At 72.4% G+C, this 23140-nt stretch overlaps 1 protein-coding gene across 1 annotated transcript; it reads left to right on the top strand.

The window, feature by feature from the left end:
- Positions 1–5259: 5259 nt before the first annotated feature.
- AGAP2 (ArfGAP with GTPase domain, ankyrin repeat and PH domain 2) lies at positions 5260–21785 on the top strand. The gene is given in 24 exon segments (XM_051775722.1): positions 5260–5389; positions 5392–5558; positions 5560–5793; positions 5795–6199; positions 6201–6332; positions 6334–6475; positions 8866–8924; positions 9653–9740; positions 11224–11309; positions 11548–11689; positions 11760–11894; positions 12601–12722; positions 12795–12947; positions 13712–13798; positions 14384–14488; positions 14556–14700; positions 14775–14894; positions 15891–16031; positions 16380–16439; positions 16705–16856; positions 16932–17022; positions 18047–18269; positions 19792–20047; positions 21525–21785. Coding segments are annotated over 24 exon segments (3600 nt in total). The 5' UTR covers positions 5260–5295.
- The last annotated feature ends 1355 nt before the right edge of the window (positions 21786–23140 follow it).

Here is a 23140-nt window from a genome sequence, read left to right as displayed (position 1 = left end):
TGTCGGGACCCCCCGTGGCTGCGGGACCCCCCCGGGCACTCGGGGGGGACACGGGAACGTCCCCGAGGGTCCCCGACCCCTGCTGGGGTCACCGGGTGGGGGGGAGGGTTCGGGCCACGTGTGGACACGGGGGGGGCTGTGTGTGTGAGGGGGGACACACGTGTGTCCTTAGCGTGTGTGTGTCACGGCACGTGTGTCCTTAGAGTATGTCTGTGTCACTGCACATGTGTCCTTAGCGTGTCTGTGTCACTGCACACGTGTCATTGCTGTGTCTGTGTCACTGCACACGTGTGTCCTTAGCGTGTCTGTGTCACTGCACACGTGTCCTTAGCGTGTGTGTCACTGCACACGTGTCATTGCCGTGTCTGTGTCACTGCACACGTGTGTCCTTAGTGTGTCTGTGTCACTGCACACATGTCATTGCCATGCCTGTGTCACTGCACACGTGCCCTTGGCATGTCCGAGCGTCACTGCCCACGTGTCCCCAGTGTGCCCATGTGCCCACACACGTGTCCATGGCGTGTCCATTTGCCCACACACGTCCCCAGCATGTCACTGGCGTGTCCATGTCACTGCACACGTGTGTCCTCCCTGTGTCTGCACGAGACCCCTGTGGGTGCCCCCCTGAGCACCCCGGCATGTCCTTGGCACACGCGTGTCCTTGGCGTGTCCTGCCAAGCCCCCGGTTGTGCGTGTGTCCCCACTGTGTCCCCAGTGTGTCCCCAATGTGTCCCCACATGTCCCCAGTGTCCCCAGTGTGTCCCCGTGCCCCCGGTGTGTCCCCAGTGTGTCCCCAGTGTGTCCCCAGTGTGTGTCCCCACGGCCTCGTGGTCCCTGTGCTGCTGTCCCTGCACCCGTGTCCCCCCGGTGTGTCCCCAGTGTGCCCCCAGTGTGTCCCGTGTGTCCCCCCGGTGTGTCCCCAGTGTGCCCCCAGTGTGTCCCGTGTGTCCCCAGTGTGTGTCCCCAGTGTGTCCCCAGTGTGTGTCCCCAGTGTGTCCCCAGTGTGCCCCCACATGTCCCCAGTGTGCCCCCAGTGTGTCCCCACAGCCCGGTGTCCCCCGTGCTGCTGTCCCCACCCGTGTCCCCCCGGTGTGTCCGTGTCTGTGGCATGTCTGTGGTGTGTCTGTGGCATGTCGGTGGCGTGTCGGTGGCGTGTCGGTGGTGTGTCGGTGGCGTGTCGGTGGCGTGTGGGCCGCAGGCAGCGTGTCGGGGTGTGCCGGGCCTTGCCCTGTGCCCCGACGGGCCCAGGCGTGTCCCAGGCGTGTCCCAGGCGTGTCCCAGGCGTGTCCCGGCGTGTCCCGCCGCGCTCGGGGCCGGCGCCGCCGTTCCCAGGCCCGTGACGTGTCTGTCTGTCTGTCGGTCTGTCAGTCCCCGGCAGGAAGCGGGCGGGGAGGAGGGGCCGGGGCAGCGGGCAGGGGGTCCCTGGGGGGCCGGGGGTGCCATGGGGGCCCCCCGGGAGCGGCGCGAGGTCCTGGCCGCCATCCGGGCCGAGGTGGCCCGGCACGAGGGGGCCAAGGGCCACCTGAACCGCCTGGTGCGGCTCGTGGACACCGTGCCCGACCCGCGGCTCCGGGGCAGCCTCGGCACCGCCCTGCGCGGGCTCCGAGGTACGGGGGGCACGGGGGGCAAAGGGGGGCACGGGGGGCACGGGGGCAAAGGGGGCAAAGGGGGGCACGGGGGCAAAGGGGGGACGGGGGGGACGGAGGGATGGACGGAGGGACAGGTGTCCCCCGGGTGGAGGGATGAACGGAGGGGGGCCGGGGAGGGATGGACAGAGGGAGGGAGGGAGGGAGGGACGGACAGAGGGACGGACAGAGGGATGGACTGAGGGATGGACAGAGGGATAGACAGAGGGATAGACAGAGGGACAGGTGTCCTCCGGGTGGAGGGATGGACAGAGGGAGGGAGGAAGGGAGGGAGGGAAGGGGGGATGAACGGACAGGTGGACACGGGGCTCCTGGAGGGGTGGATGGACAGACAGACAGGGCGATGGAGGGAGGGAGGGAGGGAGGGAGGGATGGACAGGTGGACAGGGGGCTGGCTGGAGGTGTGGATGGATGGACAGACAGGGGGGTCGGACAGACGGACAGGGGGATGGAGGGATGGAGGGAGGGATGAAGGGAGCACGACTGAGTGGCCAGGGGGATGGACGGACAGGTGGACAGGTGGATGGATGGAGAGATGCACAGGGAGCTGGCTGGAGGGATGGACAGACAGACAGGGGGTGGAGGGATGGACAGGCAGACAGGGGGGTGGAGGGATGGACAGACAGACAGGGGGGTGGAGGGATGGACAGACAGGGACTGGAGGGATGGAGGGATGGATGGGGGGGAGCATCCCCTGAATGGGGGGGGACAGGATGGACTTACTGGACAAACGGACTGTCCCCCCTTCAGCCCTCCCGTGTCCCCAGCACTGACCCCACTGGTGCCCGCGGCCCCCCCCGGGGGGGTCCCAGCCCAAGGGGTCCCTGACCCCCCCAACCACCCCGGGGGGTCCTGTCCCAGCCCAGGGGGTCGGTCCCTCACTCCCCCCAACCACCCTGAGGGTCCTGTTCTGGCCGGGGGGGTCCCTGACCCCCCCCCAACCACCCCGGGGGTCCCGTTCTGGCCGGGGGGGGTCCCTGACCCCCCCCAACCACCCCGGGGGTCCCGTTCTGGCCGGGGGGGTCCCCGCCCCCTCCTTCCCGCAGGGCCCCCCAGTCCGTGACCCTCCCAGGGGCCGGGCCCGATCCTGCCCGATGCTGGGGGGGGGTCCCGGCACTGCCGAGCCCCCCAGCGGGACCCCCGGGGGGGCCATGGGGGCCGCAGGGCCCCGCGGGGGGGTTGGGGGTCACATCCCCCCATTTCCGCGCTGGGGCCCTGCGCTGGTTTCCGGCCCCGGCGCGGGGGAAGTGGGGCCGCTTCCTCCCCCTCTTCTGCCGGGGGGGCGGGGGGGGCACTGCCGGGGGGGGGGGCAGGGGAGGGGCGGGGGGGTCCCACTGGGGGGCTCGAAGGGGCTGGTGGGGGGTGGGAGTGGGTTTGGGGGAGGGGGGACCTGCCGGGGGGGGGGATGCTCAGGGGGGGCTGTTGGGGGAAGATGGGGGCGCCTGAACCCCCATCAGAGGGGGAGTTTGGGGGGCTCCACCCCCCCCAGCCCCTCCGACCCCCCCGGGGGTGTCCGATGACGTCACTTGGGGAGGGGTTCCAGTGCTAGGCCCCCCCCCCCCCGTTCCCGAGCCCCCGCATCCTTGTGCGGTTCCCCCCCCCCCGCACTGGCATCTCCCGCGCGGTTGCCATGGCGACGGGAAGCCGGGGGATGCCGCGTTGCCAAGCGCCCGCTGTGGTACCCACGGAGCGCTGAGGGGGGGGCGTGGGACCCTCGCCCACCCCCGGGGGTGCCGCCCCCGCTGTGCCCCCCCCTCGGAGCCCCCCAACTCCCCCTCTCGGGGGCCGCGGGGTCGGGACAGGGAGGGAGGCAGGGATGGTTTGGGGGGGGTCGGACCCGGCGGGACCCCCAGTCCCCCCTCCCGTGGGGGGGGGGGGGACACTTCGGCCATGGGGGGGGCACTGGGGGGGGACACTTCGCCATGGGGGGGGCACTGGGGGGGGACACTTCGCCATGGGGGGCACTGGGGGGGTTGGGGGGCGCTGGGAGAGGCGGCACCGTCCGGACCCCCCCGGCCGGGGACAACCCCCGGGTGACAGCGCGGGGTGACAGCGGGGACGCGGCGGGGCCGGGGGGGCTCCTCCCCCGGGGGGGTCGTGGGCGCGTTGCCGGGACGACGCTCCCGGCGCTGTCACGAGCCCGGAGCGGCGCCAGTCCCGGGGGACCCCACGCGTGGGGGGACACGCGGCTCCGCGGGGGCCGGGACCCCCCCTCTGTGCCCGGGGGGGGCCAGCGCACCCCCGGGGGGGCACAGGGGGCCGGGGGGGGGCCCAAGCGCCGTGTCCCCCTCGGGGCTGTGACACGCGTGGCTCGGGGGGGAAAGCGCGTGGGCGTGGGGGACACACGGGGGGGGGATACCCGGTCCGGAGGGTCCCACGGGGTGACACGGGGGGGGGACACGAGGGGGTGACACGGGGGGGGGGTGACACGGGGGGGTGACACGGAGGGGGGGTGACACGGGGGGGGTGACACGAGGGGGTGACACGGCAGGGGGGTGACACGAGGGGGTGACACGGGGGCTCCACGGCCGGTCCCATCCCCATCGCCGCCGTTGCCGTGGTAACGGGATGCGCAGGGGATGCGGCTCCGCCGCTAAAAATGCCGGAAAACGGGCGGATGTGCCCCCCCCGAGCCCTCCCCGAGCCCCCCCGAGCCCCCCCGAGGCCCCCAAAACTGCCCCCACGCTCCCCCCCCCCCAAACCCCGTTCGACCCCGGGGAGGGGAAGGCGGCGATTTTGGGGGGTGCGGGGAGCAGCGGGGGGGGACAAGGAGGGTTGGTGGGCCCGGGGGGGTCTCGGCAGCGCGGCGGGTGGGGGGGCCGGCGGGGGAGGGGGTCGGGGGGGGTCGGGAGCGCTCGCGCCTGCCCGGTAGCGGCGGGGCCGCCGCCCGCCCCCGCCCCGGCCCGGCCCCGGGAGCGGCGGATGGCGGAGAGCGGCGGCCCCGGCCCCCCCCGGCCGCGCTGGGCCCCCCCCGCCGGGCCCCGGGCCCCCCCCGCGCCCCCGCCGCCAAGGACCGGCCCGTCGGGGCGCTGCCGTGAGCCCCCGCCCCGGGGGGGCCCGGGCATGGCCCCCCCCGCCCCGTAACCGCCGCTCCTTCCCCCCCATCACTCCCCACCCCTCCGTCCCCCCCCCGCAGCTCCCCCACCTCCCGGGACCCCCCAACTCCCGCTCCCCCAGACCCAAAACCCCCGGGTCCCCCCCCCGCCCCGTCCGCCCCCCGTCCTCCCTCACCCCCCAACCCCTCACCCCATAACCACCCCCTCCCCCCGCTCGGACTCCCCCGTACCCCCGTAACCCCCCCCCCCCTCGACACCCCCCTATCGCCCCCAGCCCCCAAACCCGCACCCCATAACCCCCCCGCCCCCAGAGCCGGGTTTGGGGGGTCCCCGCGATGCCCCCCGGCCGCTGACCCGGGGTGGGGGGCGAGCGGGGGGGGGCGGCCCCGATCCCGGAGAGGGTGGGGGGGTGGTTGGATTTCGGGGGGGGGGCGGCGGCGGTTCCAACCCCTCCGGGGGCGGGCGAGCGGCGAAGGCTTCGGGGAGGCAGGGCCGGGGGTGGGACCGGAGCATCACCGGCACCGGCGGCCGCGGCGCCGCGCGGGGAGCGAGGGGGGCCGGGGGGGCGCCCCGGGGGGGCCCTGCCCGCACCCATGAGCAGGACCACCGGCCTCCAGCGCAGGACCACCTACCTCATCTCGCTCACGCTGGTCAAGCTCGAGTCGGTGGGCGCCGCGGGGGAGGCGGAGGCGGCGGCGGCGGCGGGGGGGGGGCGGCGATGGAGGAGCCCCCGGGGCCGGGGGGGGCGGCGGCCGCCCCCCGCACCCCCGAGCCGGGCCGAGCCCGGCGGCCCGAGCGGCTCTTCCAGCGGCAGGACGCGCTCCGGATAAGTACGGCCGGTCCCGGCCCCCCCCGCGCCCCCCGGCCCCGACGCCCCCCGGCCCCGCTCGCCCGCCTCGCCCCCCGCCGTGCCCCCCAAACCCGACCCGGCGCTGCTGCCCCCCCCACCCCCGGCGCTGCCCCCCCAAACCCGACCCGGCCCTGCTGCCCCCCCCCGGCGGCGCCCCCCAAATCCGACCTGGCGCTGCCGCCCCCCCCCGCCCCCGGCCGTGCCCCCCAAACCCGACCCGGCGCTGCTGCCCCCCCCCGCCCCCGGCCGTGCCCCCCAAACCCGACCCCCGGGGGACCAAGGGCACCTTGGAGGGGCAGGGGGAGCGGGGTCGAGCCCCCCCGGACGCCCCCCAGCCCGCCGCGACCCCCCGCCGCCCGCTGCTGGGCCAGGCCAGTTGGGGGGGCCCCGAGGGCCCCCCGGAGGGGGACAGAGCCCCCCCCCCGCCGCCCCCGGTGCCCCCCGCCTCCTCCCCGCACCCCTCCGCCGGCGCCCGCCGCCTCCGCCTGGCCGGCCCCAAACCCCCCCAAACCGGGCGGCGCCGGGGGGGCCCGCGGGACCCCCCGACCCCCGGGGCAGCAAGACCCCCCCCCAAACCCGCCGGCAGCCGCCTCTCGTGGCCCGAGGGCGAGGGCAAGGGGCGCCCCAAGGGGGGGGCCAAGGCCGAGGGGCCCCCCCCGGGCCCGGCTGTCCCCCCACAAGGGCAAGAGCAAGACCCTGGACTACAGCGACCTGCAGCCCGGGCCGGGGGCTCTGACCCCCGCGCCCCCCCCCGAGACGGGCCTGAAGCGGGGCCGCGAGGGGGGGTCGCGCCTCCACCCGCGACCGAAAGATGCTCAAGTTCATCAGCGGGATCTTCACCAAGAGCCCCGCGGCGACCCCCACCCACCCCGCGCCCCCCTGGGCCCCCCCCTGCGCCGACCCGGCCCGGGCCGCCCCCCCCAGTGAGTACGGGCCCGGGGGGCCCGGGGGGGCCCGGGGGTCGCCCGGGCCGTGTCTCGCTGCCCCCGTCGGTGCCCCGCGGGCGGGGGGCGGTGCCGCCGGTGCCCCCCGTGCCCGCGGTCGTGACTCGGGGTCCCGGGGGGGGGTTGGGGGCTCCCGGACCCCCCCGGGTCCTGTGCGGGGCGGGAGGACCCGTCCGTGCCCAAGGCTGGGGAGGGGGCGAGTGCTGGGCACGGGGGGCTGTGACCCCCCCGGCAGGGCCACCCAACAGGGGGGTCCCACCCCAGGGGGGGGTCCCAGGTGTTGGGGCTGTGGGGTGGCCGATTTGGGGGGGTCGCGCCGTGTGTGTGTGTGGGGGGTGTCTCGTGCCTCACTTTCCCCGCTGTGGGGGCTTCTGGGGATCAGGGGGTGCAGCCCCCCACCCTCATCCTTCTGTCCCGCCGTCCGTCCGTCCATCGCCTCCATCCGTGTGTCACACCCGTGTCCTGTCCCCCACGGCCCCCCCTCGTCCCCGTGGTGCCCCCCTCGGCGTCTCTCTGTTCCCCCCCGGTGCCGTGGGGGGTGGGCAGTGCCCGGGGGGCCTGGGGGTGGCATCTGGGTGACAGTGGGAGGGGGGACGGGGCGGCAGCGTCACCCCCGTGGCCGCTGCACGTGGTGGGGGTGGCTCCGTGTGGGGACGGGGGAAACTGAGGCACGGGAAGGGGGAGACCCTCTGGCTGTCCCCTGCCTCAGTTTCCCCTTCTGTGGTGCCCGGGGGGGCTGGGGGTGCCAGGCAGGGCGTGGAGGGGGCACGTCCTTGTGCCCACACCGTGTCCTCGTGCCACGTGCTCGTGCCCATCCTGTGCTGCGCCGTGTCCTCGTGTCAGGGCGTGTCCTGGTGCCACGCCCCGTCCTTGTGCCACGTGTCCTTGTGCCCGACATGTCGAGCACCGCGGGCGTCCCGTCCTCCCGCCCATCGGGGGCTGGGACCCAGCCTGTGCTCGTGCCACGCCACATCCTTGTGCCACGTCATGTCCTGGTGCCCGCCATGCCCTCGTACCACGCCACATCCTCGCGCCACACCGTGTCCCAGTGCCCACCGTGTCCTTGTGCCACGTCATGTCCTGGTGCCCACCGTGTCCTCGTGCCACGCCACATCCTCGTGCCACGCCATGTCCCAGGGCTCACCATGTCCTTGTGCCACGCCACATCCTCGTGCCACGCCGTGTCCCGGTGCCCACCGTGTCCTCGTGCCGTGTCCTCGTGCTGCACCGTGTCCTGGTGCCAGCCATGGCCCGATGGCTCCCACTGTGGCCTGTCACCGCCGTGTCCCTGTGTCACCACCGTGTCCCTGTGCCACACCACATCTTTGTGTCGCAGTGCCCATCGTGCCCCGGTACCAAGCCCTCATGCCACGCTGTGTCCTGGTGCCACTCATGGCCCGGCCCGGTGGCCACCGTGTCCCTGTGCCACGCCGTGTTCTGGTGCCACTCTGTGTCCCTGTGACCGCCACGTCCCGGAATCCACTGCGCTGTCCTCGTGCCACACACACGGTGTCCCGGTGTCCATCCTGTCCCCGTGCCACATCCTGCTACCTCCCGGTGCCCGCCATGTCCTCACTGTTCCCACCACATCCCCGTACCACGCCATGTCCTCACTGTTCCCACCATGTCCCTGTGCCACGCCATGTCCTCACTGTTCCCACCATGTCCCTGTGCCACACCATGTCCTGACTGTTCCCACCATGTCCCTGTGCCACGCCGTGTCCTGACTGTTCTTACCACATCCCCGTACCACGCCATGTCCTCACTGTTCCCACCACATCCCCGTGCCATGCCATGTCCTCACTGTTCCCACCACATCCCCGTACCACGCCATGTCCTCACTGTTCCCACCACATCCCCGTGCCACACCATGTCCTGACTGTTCCCACCACGTCCCTGTGCCACGCCGTGTCCTGACTGTTCCCACATTGTCCCCGTGCCACGCCGTGTCCTGACTGTTCCCACATTGTCCCCGTGCCACGCTGCGCTCTCCCGCCACACTCCACCCCTGTGCCTGCCATGTCCTCATGCCCTGGCACACGAGGCCTCGTGCCACCCTGTCCCCGTCCCCGTCCCCGTCCCCGTCCCCGTCCCCGTCCCCGTCCCTGTCCCACGTGGCGTCTCCCCGTCCTCGCCGCCCCCACGGGCCCGGTGCCGTTGCCGGGTGACAGTTGGTGGTCGCCCACGCAGGAAGCTGCCGTGGTGCTGCGGGGGGGGCTCCCGCCAGGATTGGGGTGCAGGGGGGTGCTGGGGGATACCGGGGGCTGCTGGGGGGTGCTGGGGGGTGCCGGGGGGTGCCGGGGGGTGCTGGGGGGTCCTGGGGGGTCCTGGGGGGTCCTGGGCTCTGTCTCACCCCTCTCCCCCCGCAGAGGCCCTGGTGAACAGCCAGGAGTGGACCCTGGGCCGCTCCGTCCCCGAGATCCGCCTGGTGGGTGCCACATCCCTGTATCCCTGCTCCATGTCCCTGTGTCCCTTTCCTGTGTCCCTGTATCCCTGCCCTGTGTCCCCATGTCCCTTTCCTGTGTCCCTGTGTCCCTGTCCTGTGTCCCTGTGTCCTTGCTCTGTGTCCTTGCCCTGTATCCCTGCCCCGTGTCCCTGTGTCCCTTTCCTGTGTCCCCGTGTCCCTGCCCTGTGACCCCCTGTCCCTGCCCTGTGTCCCTGCCCCGTGTCCCTGTGTCCCTGCCCCATGTCCATGCCCCATGTCCCTGCCCCATGTCCCTACCCTGTGCCCCTGCCCCTGTGTCCCTGCCCTGTGTCCCCCTCTCCCTGCCCCGTGTCCCTGCCCTGTGTCCCTGCCCCATGTCCCTGCCCCCTGTCCCTGCCCCGTGTCCCTGCCCCATGTCCCTGCCCCATGTCCCTGCCCCGTGTCCCTGCCCCATGTCCCTGCCCCGTGTCCCTGCCCCGTGTCCCTGCCCTGTGTCCCTGCCCCGTGTCCCTGCCCTGTGTCCCTGCCCCGTGTCCCTGCCCCGTGTCCCTGCCCCATGTCCCTGCCCTGTGTCCCTACCCCGTGTCCCTGCCCCGTGTCCCTGCCCCGTGTCCCTGCCCCATGTCCCTGCCCCGTGTCCCTGCCCTGTGTCCCTGCCCCATATCCCTGCCCCCTGTCCCTGCCCCGTGTCCCCCCGCCCTGGGCTGCCCTGACCCCTCTCTTCCCCGCAGGGTGTCCTGGGCAGCAGCAAGAGCGGGAAGTCAGCGCTCGTCCACCGGTTCCTCACCGGCTCCTACGTGGGCCTGGAGCCCACTGAGAGTGAGTGGCCACGGGGTGGCCACGGGGTGGCTGTGGGATGGACATGGGGTGGACTTGGGATAGAGTTGGGCATGGAATGGGTGTGGCCACAGGGATGGACATGGGATGGACGTGGCCGTGGGGAGGGGCTGGGCTGGGGAATGGCTGTGGGGGTGGGGAGGGGATGGGGATGGGGATGAAGATGTCCATCGGGCTGGGCGTGGGGTGGACAAGGACTGGGCATGACCATGGGATGGACGTGGTCATGGGATGGACGTGGGGCTGGGTGTGGGATGGACATGGGGCTGGGTGTGGGATGGACGTGGGGGTGGGTGTGGGATGGACGTGGTCATGGGATGGACGTGGGGTTGGGTGTGGGATGGACAAGGGCTGGACATGACCATGGGATGGACGTGGTCATGGGATGGACATGGGGCTGGGTGTGGGATGGACGTGGTCGTGGGATGGACATGGGGCTGGGTGTGGGATGGACGTGGTCGTGGGATGGACATGGGGCTGGGTGTGGGATGGACGTGGTCGTGGGATGGATGTGGTCATGGGGTGATCAAAACTACGGGGATGGACAAAGTCCTGATGCCGGGCATGGCCATGGATGGGGATGGAGAAGGGGATGGACATGTCCATGGGGGTGGGTGTGGGATGGACGTGGTCATGGGATGGACATGGGGCTGGGTGTGAGACGGACATTGTTGTGGGGTGGACATGGGGCTGGGTGTGGAATGGACACGGTCATGGGATGGACGTGGATATGGGACTGGGCGTGGCCATGGGATGGTCGAGGCTCTGGGGATGGACAAAGCCGTGATGGTGGGCACGGCCACGGGGGGAGATGGGGAAGGGGAGGGACGTGGCCATGGGGGGAGATGGTGGGAGATGGTGAAGGGGATGGATGTGACCATGGGGGGAGATGGTGAAGGGGACGGACGTGGCCGCGGAACAGGCAAGGTCCCGGTGCTGCTCAGAGCTGTGGGACATTCGTGGTCCCGGTGCTGGCCACGGCCCGGGGGCCGAGCACACGTGTAGGGGGCAGAGCACACGTACAGGGGGCCGAGCACACATGTAGGGGGCAGAGCACACGTGTAGGGGGCCGAGCACACGTGTAGGGGGCAGAGTACATGTGTAGGGGGCAGAGCACACGTACAGGGGGCCGAGCACACATGTAGGGGGCAGAGCACACGTGTAGGGGGCCGAGCACACGTGTAGGGGGCAGAGCACACGTGCAGGGGGCCGAGCACACATGTAGGGGGCAGAGCACATGTGTAGGGGGCCGAGCACACGTGTAGGGGGCAGAGCACACGTGTAGGAGGCTGAGCACACATGTAGGGGGCAGAGCACATGTGTAGGGGGCCGAGCACACGTGTAGGGGGCAGAGCACACATGCAGGGGGCAGAGCACACGTGTAGGGGGCAGAGCACACGTGTAGGGGGCCGAGCACACGTGTAGGGGGCTGAGCACACATACAGGGTGCCCTCCCTCGCCACAGGTGGGCAGTTCAAGCGCGAGGTGACGGTCGATGGGCAGAGCCACCTCCTGCTCATCCGGGAGGAGGCCGGAGCCCCGGACGCACAGGTACAGGGGGGGCTCAGGGGCCGGGGGGGCTCGGGGGCTCAGGGGCCGGGGGGGCTCGGGGGCCAGGGGGGCTCGGGGGTCGAGGGGGGTTCGGGGGTCGGGGGGGCTTGGGGGCCGGGGGGGGCTCAGGGGTCGAGGGGGGTTCGGGGGTCGGGGGGCTTGGGGGCCGGGGGGGGCTCAGGGGTCGAGGGGGCCGCGCCGGCCACAGCCCAGGCCTGACCCCCCCGTGGCCCCCCAGTTTGCCAGCTGGGCGGACGCCGTGATCCTCGTCTTCAGCCTGGAGAGCGAGAGCAGCTTCGAGGAGGCCGCGCGGCTGCACGAGCTGCTCTGCGGCCTCCGCGGCGCCGGCGACGTGGCCCTGGCGCTGGTGGGCACCCAGGGTGAGCGGGGGGCAGCCCCGGGGGGGGGGCAGCGGGGCGGGGACCCCCGGCTGACCCCCTGCCCCCCCAGACAAGATCAGCTCGTCCAGCCCGCGGGCGGTGGAGGACGCGCGGGCCCGGGCGCTCTGCGGGGACTCGCGGCGCTGCCTCTACTATGAGACCTGCGCCACGTACGGGCTCAACGTGGACCGCGTCTTCACCGAGGGTGGGCGGCCGGGACGGGGGCTGGGGGGCCTGGGGGGGGGGAGAGGGTTGGGGACGTGGCGTGACAGGGACAGTGTCCAGTGTGGGATGGGGATGGCAGCCAGGTGGGACGGTGACCATGGCCAGGTGGGACAGGAATGGTGGTCAGGGGGGGTGGGGGTGGTGGGAGGGGCTGTGACAGTGGCCAGGTGGGGTGGGGACCATGTCCCGGTGGGATGGGGACAGTGGCCGGGGTGGAAGGGGGGTGGGGGGAGGGGCTGGTGACCTGGTGGGCCAGGGCTGGTGTCAGTGTGGGCTGGTGTCAGTGTGGGCTGGTGTCAGTGTGGGCTGGTGGCAGTGTGGGCTGGTGGAAGGGTGGGCTGGTGGCAGTGTGGGGTCACAGCTGGGCTGGTGGCACTGTGGGGTCCCAACTGGGCTGGTGGCTGTGTGGGTTGGTGGCACTGTGGGTTGGTGGCACTGTGGGGTCCCAACTGGGCTGGTGGCAGTGTGGGTTGGTGGCAGTGTGGGCTGGTGGCAGTGTGGGCTGGTGGCACTGTGGGGTCCCAGCTGGGCTGGGGGAAGGTGGCCGGCAGGCACAGGACCGTGTGTGGGTGACACGGGGACCACGCCCAGGCGGGATGGGGGTGGGCACCACACCCAGGTGTGTCAGGGCCGTGCCAGGGGCAGGTTGGGGGGTCTCAGCCCCCCTGACCGAGGGTCCCTCACAGTGGCCCAGAAGGCCGTGGCACTGAAGAAGCAGCAGCAGCTCGTGGCCTCCTGCAAGTCCCTGCCCAGCTCCCCGAGCCACTCGGCCGCCTCCACCCCCGTGGGGGGGGTCCACCCCAGCCAGGTACCCCCCGGACCCCGCCCCGGCCCCCCGGCCGGCCACAGCCCAGGGCTGACCCACCCCCCGCCCCCCCAGGCCAGCAACGGCGGCCACACCAGCGACTACTCGTCCTCCCTGCCGTCCACGCCCAACGTGAGCCACCGGGAGCTGCGCAGCGAGACCCCCGCGCCCCTGGGCACCCCCAGCTCCCTCCACCGCGGGGCCAAGCGCAGAACCAGCCTCTTCGCAGTGGGTGCCCGCGGGGGGCACGGGGGGACACGGGGGGGACACACGGTGATACCCGTGGGCCTGGCACGGGAGGGACACGGGGGGACACGGGGGGACACGGGGGGGGACACATGGTGATACCCATGGGCCTGGCACGGGGGGGACACGGTGACACTCGTGGGCCTGGTACGGGGGGACACAGGGGGACATGGGGGGAACACGGGGGGGACACGGGGGGGACACGGGGGGACACATGGTGATACCTGTGGGCCTGGCACGGGGGAACACGGGGGGGACACACGGTGACACTTGTGGACCTGGCACGGGGGGACACGGGGGGACATGGGGGACACGGGGGGAACACATGGTGATACCCGCGGGCCTGGCACAGGGGGGACATGGGGGGGACACGGGGGGACACCCTGGCGGGACGGTGGCAGCAAGGGACGTGTGGCACGTCAGGTGCCCCCTGGCAGGCTGGTGGCACTGGGAGGGCACACGACACCCACGGCATCCCCTTGGTGGGGGTGACACAGGGGGACGTGTGACATCCACAATGTCCCCTTGGCAGGAGTGGCACAGTGGGACACGTGGCATCCACAGTGTCCACTGGTAGAGTAGTGGCAGCAAAGGACATGTGGCACCTGATGCGGGTGGTGGCACTGGGGGACATGTGGCATCCACGGTGTCCCCTTGGTGTGGTGGCACTGGGGGACAGGTGGGCACCCCGGTGTCCCCGGCCGTGCCACGTGTGCCCAGCCCCGTCCCCGTCCCTGTCCCCACAGACTCGCCGTGGCAGCGACTCGGAGAAGCGCAGCCTGGACAGCCGGGGCGAGGCCACGGGCAGCGGCCGCGCCATCCCCATCAAACAGGTGGGTGGTGGCCCTGGCGAGGGACACGGGTGGGGTGCCAGTGCCCCCCGTGTGCCCCCACAGCCCCCTTGTCCCCCAGTGGGATGCCAGTGCCCCCTGTGTGTCCCCACAGCCCCCTGTCCCCTGGTGGGGTGTCAGTGCCCCCCGTGTGCCCCCACAGCCCCCTTGTCCCCCAGTGGGGTGCCAGTACCCCCCGTGTGTCCCCACAGCCCCCTGTCCCCGTGTGCCCTCACAACCCCCTGTCCCCTGGTGAGGTGCCAGTGCCCCCCGTGTGCCCCCACAGCCCCCTGCCCCCCGATTGCGTACCAGTGCCCCCCGTGTGCCCTCACAGCCCCCTGTCCCCTGGTGGGGTACCAGTGCCCCCCGTGTGCCCTCACAGCCCCCTGTCCCCTGGTGGGGTACCAGTGCCCCCCGTGTGCCCTCACAGCCCCCTGTCCCCTGGTGGGGTACCAGTGCCCCCCGTGTGCCCTCACGTCCCCCTGTCCCCCGGTGGGGTACCAGTGCCCCCCGTGTGCCCTCATGGCCCCCTGTCCCCTGGTGGGGTACCAGTGCCCCCCACATACCCTCACGTCCCCCTGTCCCCAGAGCTTCCTGCTCAAGCGCAGCGGCAACTCCCTGAACAAGGAGTGGAAGAAGAAATACGTGACCCTGTCCAGCAACGGGCTCCTCTTCTACCACCCCAGCATCAACGTGAGTGCCCCCGGCCCCGCGCCCCCCGGGGCGGGGGTGCCCCGTCTGACCCGCGGTGCCCCCCCAGGACTACATCCACAGCACGCACGGCAAGGAGATGGACCTGCTGCGCACCACGGTCAAGGTGCCCGGCAAGCGCCCGCCCCGGGCCATCTCGGCCTGCGGGCCCTCGGCCAGCATCAACGGGCTGGTGCGGGACCCCGAGCCGGGGGGTGAGTGCTGGGGGGCGCCGGGGGCGGGGGGACACCGGGGGGGACGGCCGGGTCACCGTCTGTCCCCCCCACAGGGGGTGTCCCCTCCGTGGGGCTGAGCCTGCCCCCCGAGCCGGGGCTTAAGGTGGTGGGCAAGGGCGAGCGGTCGCTGCAGCGCTGCGCCTCGGCCTCCAGCGCCAAGCTCATCTCCTCAGGTGAGTGCCACCGGCCAGGCTCACCTCCTCAGGTGAGTGCCACCGGCCAGGCTCACCTCCTCAGGGGAGTGCCACTGGCCAGGCTCACCTCCTCAGGGGAGTGCCACCGGCACTGGGGACGTGGCCACCTCCGGGGCACGGGCAGGGACCGTCCTGCGGTGGCCTCGCTGAGCGCGGCGGCTCCTGAGGAGCTCAAGGACCTGGTGGTCGTGGTGGCCCTGGTGGCCACAGTGAGCCAGGTGGTCCTGGTGAGTCCAGGACCTGGTGGTCCTTGGTGGCCCTGGTGGCCACGGTGACCCTGGTGGGTTTGGTGAGCCCAGGGACCTGGTGGCCTTTGGTGGCCCTGGTGATCCCAGTGTCCCTGGTGGCCTTTGGTGGCCCTGGTGAGCCCAGTGTCCCTGCTGAGCTCTCTGGTTCTTGGGAGCCCCCTGGCTCTGGTGAGCCCAGTGATTGCAGTGTCCTGGTGGCCCCAATGTCCCTGGTGGTCTTTGGTGGCCCTGGTGGCCCCAATGTCCCTGGTGGCTTTTGGTGGTCCTGGTGGCCTTTGGTGTCCCTGGTGGTCTTTGGTGGCCCTGGTGGCCCCAATGTCCCTGGTGGCCTTTGGTGGCCCTGGTGGCCTTTGGTGGCCCTGGTGGCCCCAGTACCCCTGGAGAGCTCTCTGGTTCTTGGAGCCCCTGGCTCTGGTGAACCCAGTGATTGCAGTGTCCTGGTGGCCCTGGTGACCCCAGGGAGCTCCCTGGTGGCCGCGGTGACCCCGCTGAGCTCAGTGGTGGCCGCAGTGACCCCATTGAGCTCCCTGGTGGCCGCGGTGACCCCGCTGAGCTCAGTGGTGGCCGCAGTGACCCCATTGAGCTCCCTGGTGGCTGCGGTGACCCCGCTGAGCTCAGTGGTGGCCGCAGTGACCCCAGGGAGCTCGGTGGTGGCCACAGTGACCCCGCTGAGCTCGGTGGCCCCGGTGCCACCCCCACAGCCCCCCCACGTGTGGTCCCTCCGCAGACCCCCCCTTCGAGGCCATGTCCAGCCCCGGCAGCGCGGGCAGGGACCCCCCCCCGTCCCCGCTGGTGGACAGGAAGAAGCACCGGCGGAAGAAGCTGATGACACCGTCCAAGACCGAGGGCTCGGCGGGGCAGGCGGAAGGTGGGTGTGCCACGGGAAGGTGGGTGTGCCACGGGAAGGTGGGTGTGCCACGGGCGCGTGTCCCCAGCCCTGGGCCGCCCACGGCACCGTGGGGACGAGGCCACCGTGGGGACGAGGCCACCGTCCACCCCTGTGGTGATGATGCCCCGGGGGCTCGGACGGACGGAGGATCCGGGGGCGATCCCGCCCCTCACTCCCCCCGTGCCACGCTCAGCCACGCTGCCCACGCGCCCCCCTCGCTGTGCCACCGCCTGCCACCCCCCTGCACTGCCCCCGGGGGCTTCGCGGGCCCCCCTGTGACGTGTCCCCGTTTCCTCTCTCCGCTGCCGCTGCCCGGACCCTCCGCAGCCAAGCGCAAAATGTGGAAATTAAAAAGCTTTGGTAGTTTAAGAAATATTTATAAAACAGGTAACGTGGCGCCCGCGGTGCCTTCCCCCGCATGTGGCTGTGCCCCCCCTTTGCCTGCCGCCAGCGCATCCCCCGCACCCACACGGGGGTCCCGGGAGTGGGACGGGTGGGCACCACCGGGGAGGGCACCACTGGGGAGGGGGGTGGAATTTGGGCACAGGGGAGGGCGGGGGGGCCGGAGCGGGGGGCGTCGGGGCAGCCCCGGTGCCCCTCGGGTGAGAGACCCCCCTCCCAGCGCCCCCCCCGGGGGTCTCTGGTCCCGCAGAGGAGGAGAACTTCGAGTTCCTGATCGTGTCGAGCACGGGGCAGACGTGGCACTTCGAGGCCGGCAGCTTCGAGGAGCGGGACGCGTGGGTGCAGGCCATCGAGAGCCAGATCCTGGCCAGCCTGCAGTGCTGCGAGAGCAGCAAGAACAAGGTGGGCCCGCCCGGGGGGGCCGGGGGGCCCGGTGTCACCCCCCGTGTCACCTGCTGAGCCCCCCGTCCCCCCCAGGCGCGCATGGACTCCCAGAGCGAGGCCGTGGCCATCCAGGCCATCCGCAACGCCCGCGGGAACTCGCTCTGCGTGGACTGCGGGGCACCCAGTGAGTGCGGGGGGCTGGGGGGCACGGGGGGCTGGGGAGGCAAGGGGGGCACGGGGGGCACGGGGGAACACGGGGGGACATGGGGAGACATGGGGGGACACGGGGGGCACAGGGGGACACGGGGGGACAAGGGGGGCACGGGGGGGACATGGGGGGCACGGGGGGACACGGGGGGCATGGGGGGACACAGGGGGCACGGGGGGACACGGGGGGACATGGGGAGACACAGGGCAGGGGGAACGTCCTGGAGCCGTGGGTGACCCAGGGCCGGGGGCCCTGTGGTGTCCCGAGCCCGGGGGATGGTGCCACATCGTGCCACGGGGGGACGTTGTGTGGCCCGTGATCCTCCCTCGCCCTGCTTGTCAGGGGGTCTGTGGCCGGTGGCACAAAGCCATGGGCCATGTGGTACCGTGTGTCACACGACGCCACAGGCCACGGGATGCCACGGGCCACACGATGGGTGGCACAGGCCACGTGGTGCCACAGGTCACACCATGCCAAGGATCACACAGTGCCACGGGTCACGGGATGTCAGGGGTCACCAATGCCACACGATGACATTTGGGACACCGTGCTCTGGGTCACACCATGTGCCACGCGGGCCACGGGTCACAGCAGGCCCTGGGTCACAGCAGGCCCTGGGTCACCCCTCGCCCTGGGTCACCCCTCGCCCTGGGTCACACCATGTGCCATGCAGGCCACGGGTCACAGCAGGCCCTGGGTCACAGCAGGCCCTGGGTCACCCCTCGCCCTGGGTCACACCATGTGCCATGCGGGCCACGGGCCACACCATGCCCTGGGTCACCCCTCACCCTGGGTCACCCCTCGCCCTGGGTCACCCCTCACCCTGTGTCACCCCTCACCCTGGGTCACACCTCACCCTGGGTCACACCTCACCCTGGGTCACACCTTGCCCTACCCCGTGGGCCGCCCCACACCCGGGGCTGCCACAGGCCGTGCAGTGGCCACCCATCACACGGGTCGTGCCACGGGCCACCCACGTCCCCCCTCGCCGTCCCCACAGACCCCACGTGGGCCAGCCTGAACCTGGGCGCCCTGATCTGCATCGAGTGCTCGGGCATCCACCGCAACCTGGGCACGCACGTGTCGCGCGTGCGCTCGCTGGACCTGGACGACTGGCCACGGGAGCTGACGCTGGTGCTCACGGCCATCGGCAACGCCACGGCCAACAGCATCTGGGAGCAGAACCCGCGCGGCCGCTGCAAACCCACCCACGAGTCCTCACGGTGGGTGTGTCCCCTCGGCCTGTCCCCCCGGCCTGTCCCCCCTGGGCCTGTCCCCCGGCCTGTCCCCCCGGCCTGTCCCCCCGGCCTGTCCCCCCCGGCCTGTCCCCCGGGCCTGTCCCCCCTGGGCCTGTCCCCCCTGGGCCTGTCCCCCGGGTCTGTCCCCCGGCCTGTCCCCCCGGCCTGTCCCCCCGGCCTGTCCTCCCCACCGTGTCACCCCCCGTGTCCCCCATGGTCCCGTGTGGCCGCCGCTGTGCCACCACCGTGCCACCTCCCGTCCCTGACGCCACACTGTCCCCACCCGGCCTGTCCCCGTGGCCTCACACCATGGCACCCTGTGCTCCGTGACCCCACACCCCGATGGTGCCACACTGCAGTCCCTGCCACCCCTGTGTGCCCCCTTCCCACACCACCCCGTGTGTCTGACACCCCCTGTCCCCTGTCCTCATACCCAGGGAGGAGTGGGAGTCATGGATCTGGCCCCACTGTGGTACCACCCCACTGTCTCCGCCACCCCTGTGCCCCCACCTCCCACACCACCCCGGTGCCACCCCGTGTCCCTTTCACTCTCATGTCCCCCTGTCTCCACTCCCCCTGTCCCTGTGGTATCACTGCACTGCCACCCCCGTGTCCCCACCACTGTGCCACCGGGTGCCACCCTGTGTCCCTGCCACCCCCATATCCTCCCATCACAGCAGTGTCCCCGTGCCCAGGGAGGAGTGGGAGCTCTGGTGCCACCCCACTGTCCCTGACACCCACTGTCCCTGACACCCCCACTGTCCCCTATGTCCCCGTGTCACAGCACTGTCCCCGTGCCCAGGGAGGAGTGGGAACTGTGGTGCCACCCCTCTGTCCCTGACACCCCCTGTCCCTGTGTCCCTGCTGTCCCCATGCCCAGGGAGGAGCAGGAGTAGTAGATCCAGCCCCTCACGGTGCCACCCCGCTGTCCCTGACATCCCCTGTCCCTGTCCCCCCTGTACCCCGTGCCCAGGGAGGAGCGAGAGTCGTGGATCCAGCCTCCCATGGTGCCACCCCCCTGTCCCTGTCCCCGTGTCCCCGTGCCCAGGGAGGAGTGGGAGCTCTGGTGCCACCCCTCTGTCCCCAACACCCCCCGTCACCCGTGTCCCCGTGTCCCCGTGCCCAGGGAGGAGCGGGAGTCGTGGATCCAGCCCCCCATGGTACCACCCCGCTGTCCCTGACACCCCCTGTCCCTGTCCCCATGTCCCCGTGCCCAGGGAGGAGTGGGAGTCGTAGATCCAGCCCCCCATGTGCCACCCCCCTGACACCCCCTGTCCCTGTGTTCCCTGTGTCCCCGTGTCCCCATGCCCAGGGAGGAGCGGGAGTCGTAGATCCAGCCCCCCATGGTGCCACCCCACTGTCCCTGACACCCCCTGTCCCCGTGTTCCCCCCGTCCCCGTGCCCAGGGAGGAGCGGGAGTCGTGGATCCAGCCCCCCATGGTGCCACCCCGCTGCCCTGACACCCCCTGTCCCCCTGTCCCCATGTTCCCCCCGTCCCCGTGCCCAGGGAGGAGCGGGAGTCGTGGATCCGCGCCAAGTACGAGCAGCGGCTGTTCCTGGCCCCGCTGCCCGCGGCCGAGGCCCCCCTGGCCGAGCGGCTGCTCGGGGCCGTGCGGGAGCGGGACCTGCCCGCGGTGCTGCTGCTCCTCGCCCACGGGCACAAGGAGCAGCTCAACGCGCCCTCGGGGGACCCCGAGCGCCGCACGGCCCTGCACGTGGCCTGCGACACCGCCCAGGTGGTCGTCACCCAACTGCTCGTCTGGGTACGTGGGGAGGGGGCCGGGGGGGCTGGGGGGGGGCTGGAGGGGGTGGGGGGGCTTGGGGTGGCCGTGGGGGGTGTGAGGTGGTCGTGAGGGAGGTGACGTGGGCACGGGGACCGTGACGTGGCTGTGGGGGACGTGGGGTGGTCACAGGGGGTGTAGGGTGGCTGTGGGGGGTGTGGGGTGGTCGTGAGGGAGGTGATGTGGGCACGGGGAGCATGACGTGGCTGTGGGGGATGTGGGGTGGTCACAGGGGTTGTGGGGTGGCCGTGGGGGGTGTGGGGTGGTTTGGGGACCATGACATGGCCATGGCAACCGTGGGGTGGTCATGGGGGGTATGGGGTGGTTTGGGGACCATGGCATGGCCAGAGGGCAGATGGCATGGTCATGGGGAACATGGGGCGGTCACGGGGGTTGTGGGGTGGCCATGGGGGTGTGGGGTGGTTTGGGGACTGTGATGTGGTTGTGGGGGACATGGGGCGGACATGGGGGGTGTGGGGTGGTTTGGGGACCATGGCATGGCCATGGGGGACATGGGGCAGTCACGGGGGGTGTGGGGTGGCCATGGGGACCATGGCATGGCCAGGGGGCAGATGGCACGGTCATGGGGAACATGGGGTGTCTCTGGGGGATATGGTGTGGTCATGGTGGGGGGTGAGGTGGTCTTGGGGACTGTGCCATGGCCATGAGGGAGATGACACGGGCACAGGGACCGTCATGTGGCTGTGGGGCGTGTGGGGTGGTCACACAGGGCTGTGGGGTGGTCCGGGGACCGTGGCACGGCCGGGGGGGACATGAGGCAGTCATGGGGGGTGAGGGGGGCCATGGGGGTGGGGGGTAGTTTGGGGCCTGTGGCACGACCAGGGGGCTGATGGCACGGTCGTGGGGAACATGGGGGGCCTCTGGGGGACACGGGGGGGCCTTGAGGGCTGTGATGTGACTGTGGGTGACGTGGGGTGGGCGTGGAGGGCGTGGGGCAAGGGCAAAGGTCACGGGGACCCTTGCATGGCCCTGGGGAGGACAGTGTGGCCACGGGGCCTGTGGTGTGACTCTGGGGGCACGGTGTGGTCTGGGGGGACACGGTGTGACTCTGGGGGCACGGTGTGGTCTTGGGGGACACGGTGTGGTCTGGGGGCACGGTGTGACTATGGGGGCACGGTGTGACTCTGGGGGCACGGTGTGGTCTGGGGGCACGGTGTGGTCTCGGGGGACACGGTGTGACTCTGGGGGCACGGTGTGACTATGGGGGCACGGTGTGGTCTCGGGGGACACGGTGTGACTCTGGGGGCACGGTGTGGTCTCGGGGGACAACGGCACAGCCACGGGGGCTGTGCCCGGGCAATGGGAATCCTGGCACGGCCACCCCACAGCACGGGATCCTCGGGGCAGTGCTGGGGGGGCCACCACGACCGCGGGGGACGTGGCCCGTGCCGGGGGACACCCCGCGGCCCCGGGGGTGACCCCCGCGCTGTGCCCGCAGTACGGGGCCGACGTGCGGGCGCGGGACGGGCACGGCCGCACCGCGCTGTTCTACGCCCGCCGCGCCGGCAGCCGCGAGTGCTCCGACATCCTCCTGCAGCACGGCTGTCCCGGCGAGGGGCCCGGCAGCCCCCCGACCCCCGGCAGCCCCCCGACCCCCGGCCCCCTGAGCCCCGGCGGCCCCCCGACCCCCGGCCCCCGCCGCCGCAGCAGCTGCGCCAGCGTGGGGGGGCCCTGCGAGCCCCGCTCGGCGCTCGTATAGCCCCGAGGGGCCCGGAGCCCCCCAGCCCCGGCCGCGGGGGCCCCCCCGGTGCCACCCCCCCCCGGGGTCACCCCGGTGCCACCCCCCGACGGGGTCCTCGCGCCGCGGGTGCCCGCGGGCCCCGGGGCCGTCCCGGTGCCTCCCCCGGGGTCGCCTCCTGCCCACGGTTTGTATTTTTGATGCTCTATTTATTACCCCCGGCCCTCGGCGGGGTCTCCGCCGGTCCTGCCCCCCCTGCCCGTGCCAGGGACCCCCCCGCGCTGCGGGGCGCGTGGTGGCACCGCCAGCCAGGTGTCCCCTCCCGGTGCCACCGCGGCCCCCGCCCCCGGGAGGTTGTGCCCCGGTGTGGGGTGGGCGCAGCTGGGATGGGGACACTGCGGGTGGGGGAACCCCTGCCCGTGTCACCCCTGCCCGTGTGACCCCTACCTGTGCCACCTCCTGCCCGTGTCACCTCCTGCCCGTGTCACCCCTGCCCGTGCCCCCTCACTTGTGCCACCCCCTGCCCGTGTCTCGCTCTCCCTTCCCCAGAGCCCCCTGCCCACATCACCCCGTCCTACCCCCCATCTTCCCCCCCCGCTGTGCTCCGTCCCCGCCCCCCCCTCCCCAGCCATACCACCCTCCCAGTCACCCTCACCCTGCCACCCACTGCCCCCTCCTCACGTGTCCCTGTCCCCTTACCCCTCCTGGTCCCTTGTCCCTGTCCCGGTGCCCCCCCGTCTCTGTCCCCCTGCCCCCCGTGCCCCCCGTGCCCCCCGTGCCCCCCACCCCCTGGCACAGCCCCGGCTCCGTGGCAGGAGCAGCGCAGACCCCGCCCCCCCCCTTTTCTAGAACAACCTTTTGTACGCCCCTTCCCCCCTCCCGCGCCCCGACCCCCTCCCACCTTCCCCCCCCCCGCATCCCTTTTTCTCGGCGTCCCTTGGGAACCCCCTTAATTTATGACCCCTTTAGGATAGGATAGAGCCAGCCCCTCCCCCCGCGGGGGGGGCACCGCCGGCGGGACCCCCGACCCCCTCCCGCCGGCCTGGGGGGGGGCCCACCCGTGTCCCCCCCGGGACCCCCATGAATGTAGGGGCGCCCCCGCTGTGACGCCCCCCACGCGCCCCGGGGGGGCGGGGGGGCCGAGCCGGGGACCCCCCGGGCGGGGGGAGGGGATGGGGGGGCCGGGCCTGGGAGGGGCCGGGGGGTCCGGCCGGGGGGGTCCGGCCGGGGGGGTCCGGCCGTGTACAGTGTTTTCATCTCTGGGGTGTAACTGTAAGTACGTGACAATGTCGGAACTGGCGCTGAGACCCGGCTCGTCCTTCCCGCGGGGGCACGGGGGGCACGGGGGACACGGGGGACACGGGGGACACGGGGGG

This window comes from Manacus candei, unplaced genomic scaffold (assembly GCF_025592945.1).
Source record: "Manacus candei isolate 608988 ecotype Guabito, Panama unplaced genomic scaffold, ASM2559294v1 h1tg000341l, whole genome shotgun sequence".
NCBI classification, from domain to species: domain Eukaryota; kingdom Metazoa; phylum Chordata; class Aves; order Passeriformes; family Pipridae; genus Manacus; species Manacus candei.
Note: the sequence above shows the minus strand (reverse complement) of the source record. Positions and strands in the feature narration are given on the sequence as shown.